Below are 2,502 nucleotides of genomic sequence, written 5' to 3'. Positions count from 1 at the left end.
GCGCTAGAAGACTCTATTTTACTAAGATTTTGATAGATCAAACTTAGAATCTTCTTTTGGGGCATGTAGTCGTGACTTATGAACAATTTCTTTCTTTTTGTTSCACRTCTTTATTTTCTTTATGGATGATATGGGTTTTTATTTTGGTTAAATTATGTTGATTAATGATTGAATGCCTTTATTATTACAAGTTATTATATATTGCCATGGATGCATGTCTATATGATTGTATTATGCCGTGCATAATTCAATAAAGTAGATACARTGATAAAYAGTAAAAATAACCAAACTTCGAWTTAAAATTTGTGCRTTAGAAAYATGCCTCCAAGAAGAGAAGATCCCGAAATWGYRAGACTTGTGTCCGAGCAAATTCTTGCGGCCCTTCCTAATATAGTTAGCCAAGTAGCAGCAGGCTTGAACGCTAACCAAGCAAACAACCAAGATACAACAGCAAATAAAGATTGCACATACAAAGGCTTTAGGGCTTGCAACCCAAAAGAATTCCATGGGACAGAAGGAGTCGTGGGATTACTTATTTGGATTGAAGGAATGGAGTACGTCCTTCATATCAATAAATGTGCTGAAGGGAGCAAAGTGAAGTTTGCAGCCTGTTTACTGCAAGGACGGGCATTGACATGGTGGAATACCCAGATACAAACCCGAGGTCGGGAAGTAACCAACAGACTTACGTGGGAAGAATTCAAGAAATTACTCAAGGAAGAGTACTGTCCGAGGAGCGAGATCCAAAAGTTAGAAGTAGAACTGTGGAATCACGAAATAAAGGGAAATGATGTAGACTCATACACCGCTCGCTTTCATGAGCTAGCAAAACTGGTGCCACACTTAGTATCACCCGAAGAGAACCGAATTGACCGTTATGTCTGGGGTTTAGCTCCAGAAATCCGGGGGAATGTGACTTCGGCTAATCCAAAAACACTTCAGGACGCTGTGAACTTAGCGACAAAACTCACCAACAATGTTATTCGGTCAGGATCATTTGCGAATGATAAAGTCAAGGGTAAGAGAAGAATGGAGTAGCCTGTGAGAAAGAACTACAGCGAGAGGGGCAGTAAGGCCCAAAAAGTGATAAGAAACTTTGGGGCTCAGACACAAACAGCAGAAAAGGGCAAGGGAACTTACTCTAAGTGTGACAAGCGCAATAATCACCATGGCGGGAGATGCATCATTTGTCTTAGATGCAACAAAGGAGGTCATTTCGCTAAAGATTGCAAGAGCGGAAGGAGACGAACATGCCATGAGTGCGGAAGTCCGGATCACTTCAGAAATGCATGACCGAGACTGAACCGAGGGCCAGTTACTAACCCATCACGACCAGTCAACCAAAGAAATCAAAAAGGACAAGCACGAGGTCGAGCGTTTGAGATTGGGGTAAAAGAAGCCAGGCAAGACCCGAACGTGGTCACARGTACATTCCTCCTGAACAATCATTACACATCCGTATTATTTGATTCTGGAGCAGATAGGAGCTTCGTGTCACTAGAATTTAGACCAAAGATTAGTTTAAAGTCACAAAAGCTTAAAGAAGATTTCGTTATCGAGTTTGCTAATGGACAGGAAGTTAGGACTAAAGATGTAATCACGAATTGTACCTTACGTTTAGCCGAACAAGACTTTAGCATAAACCTTATTCCAATCAAATTAGGAAGCTTTGATGTAGTTGTGGGTATGGATTGGCTATCCAAAAATCGAACCGAGATATGTTGTTTTGAGATGACCATTCGAATTTTAAAAGAAAGTGAAACGCTCGTGGTGCACAGAGAGAAGTCCCAGAGAAATTTCAAGTTAGTAACAGGCATGAAGATGCAGAAATACTTGAAAAAGGAATATGTCGCATTTATGGCCCACATTGTGGATAAGGAAATCGAAGAGAAACGCATCCAAGATTTTCCCATAGTTCGGGATTTTCCCGAGGTATTTCCCGATGAGCTACCAGGATTACCCCCGTTACGGCAAGTCGAATTCCACATTGACTTAATTCCTGGAGCAGCGCCTGTTGCCAAATCACCTTATCGTTTGGCACCATCGAAAATGAAAGAATTGTCAGAACAACTTAAGGAGCTACTCGACAAAAGATTCATCAGACCCAGCTCTTCACCCTGGGAAGCTCCAGTACTATTTGTTAAAAAGAAAGACGGGTCCCTTCGGATGTTCATCGATTAGAGGGAACTCAATAAGTTGACCATCAATAAACCGATATCCCCTTCCCCGAATCGATTACTTGATCGACCAACTTCAAGGTGCCACTTACTTCTCAAAGATCGATCTTCGATCCAGATACCATCAAATGATGGTCCGTGAGGTAGATATTCATAAGACGGCGTTCAGGACTCGTTATGGTCATTATGAGTTCTTAGTTATGCCCTTTGGGTTAACTAACGCGCCGACAGTCTTCATGGATTTAATGAATAGAGTATGTAGGCCATATTTGGATAAGTTNTGGTGGAATACCCAGATACAAACCCGAGGTCGGGAAGTAACCAA

The 2,502-nt window shown here is 41.5% G+C and overlaps 1 protein-coding gene across 1 annotated transcript; it reads left to right on the top strand.

Moving 5' to 3' along the window:
- Positions 1-318: 318 nt before the first annotated feature.
- Positions 319-2,181, top strand: LOC112523833. Its single transcript, XM_025133507.1, has 2 exons — positions 319-1,018; positions 1,481-2,181. The coding sequence occupies exons 1-2, from the start codon at positions 319-321 to the stop codon at positions 2,179-2,181; spliced, it is 1,401 nt and encodes a 466-aa protein (XP_024989275.1).
- Positions 2,182-2,502: the final 321 nt, after the last annotated feature.

Source organism: Cynara cardunculus, assembly GCF_001531365.2.
Source record: "Cynara cardunculus var. scolymus isolate 2C chromosome LG 12, CcrdV1, whole genome shotgun sequence".
In the NCBI taxonomy this organism is placed as follows: domain Eukaryota; kingdom Viridiplantae; phylum Streptophyta; class Magnoliopsida; order Asterales; family Asteraceae; genus Cynara; species Cynara cardunculus.
Note: the sequence above shows the minus strand (reverse complement) of the source record. Positions and strands in the feature narration are given on the sequence as shown.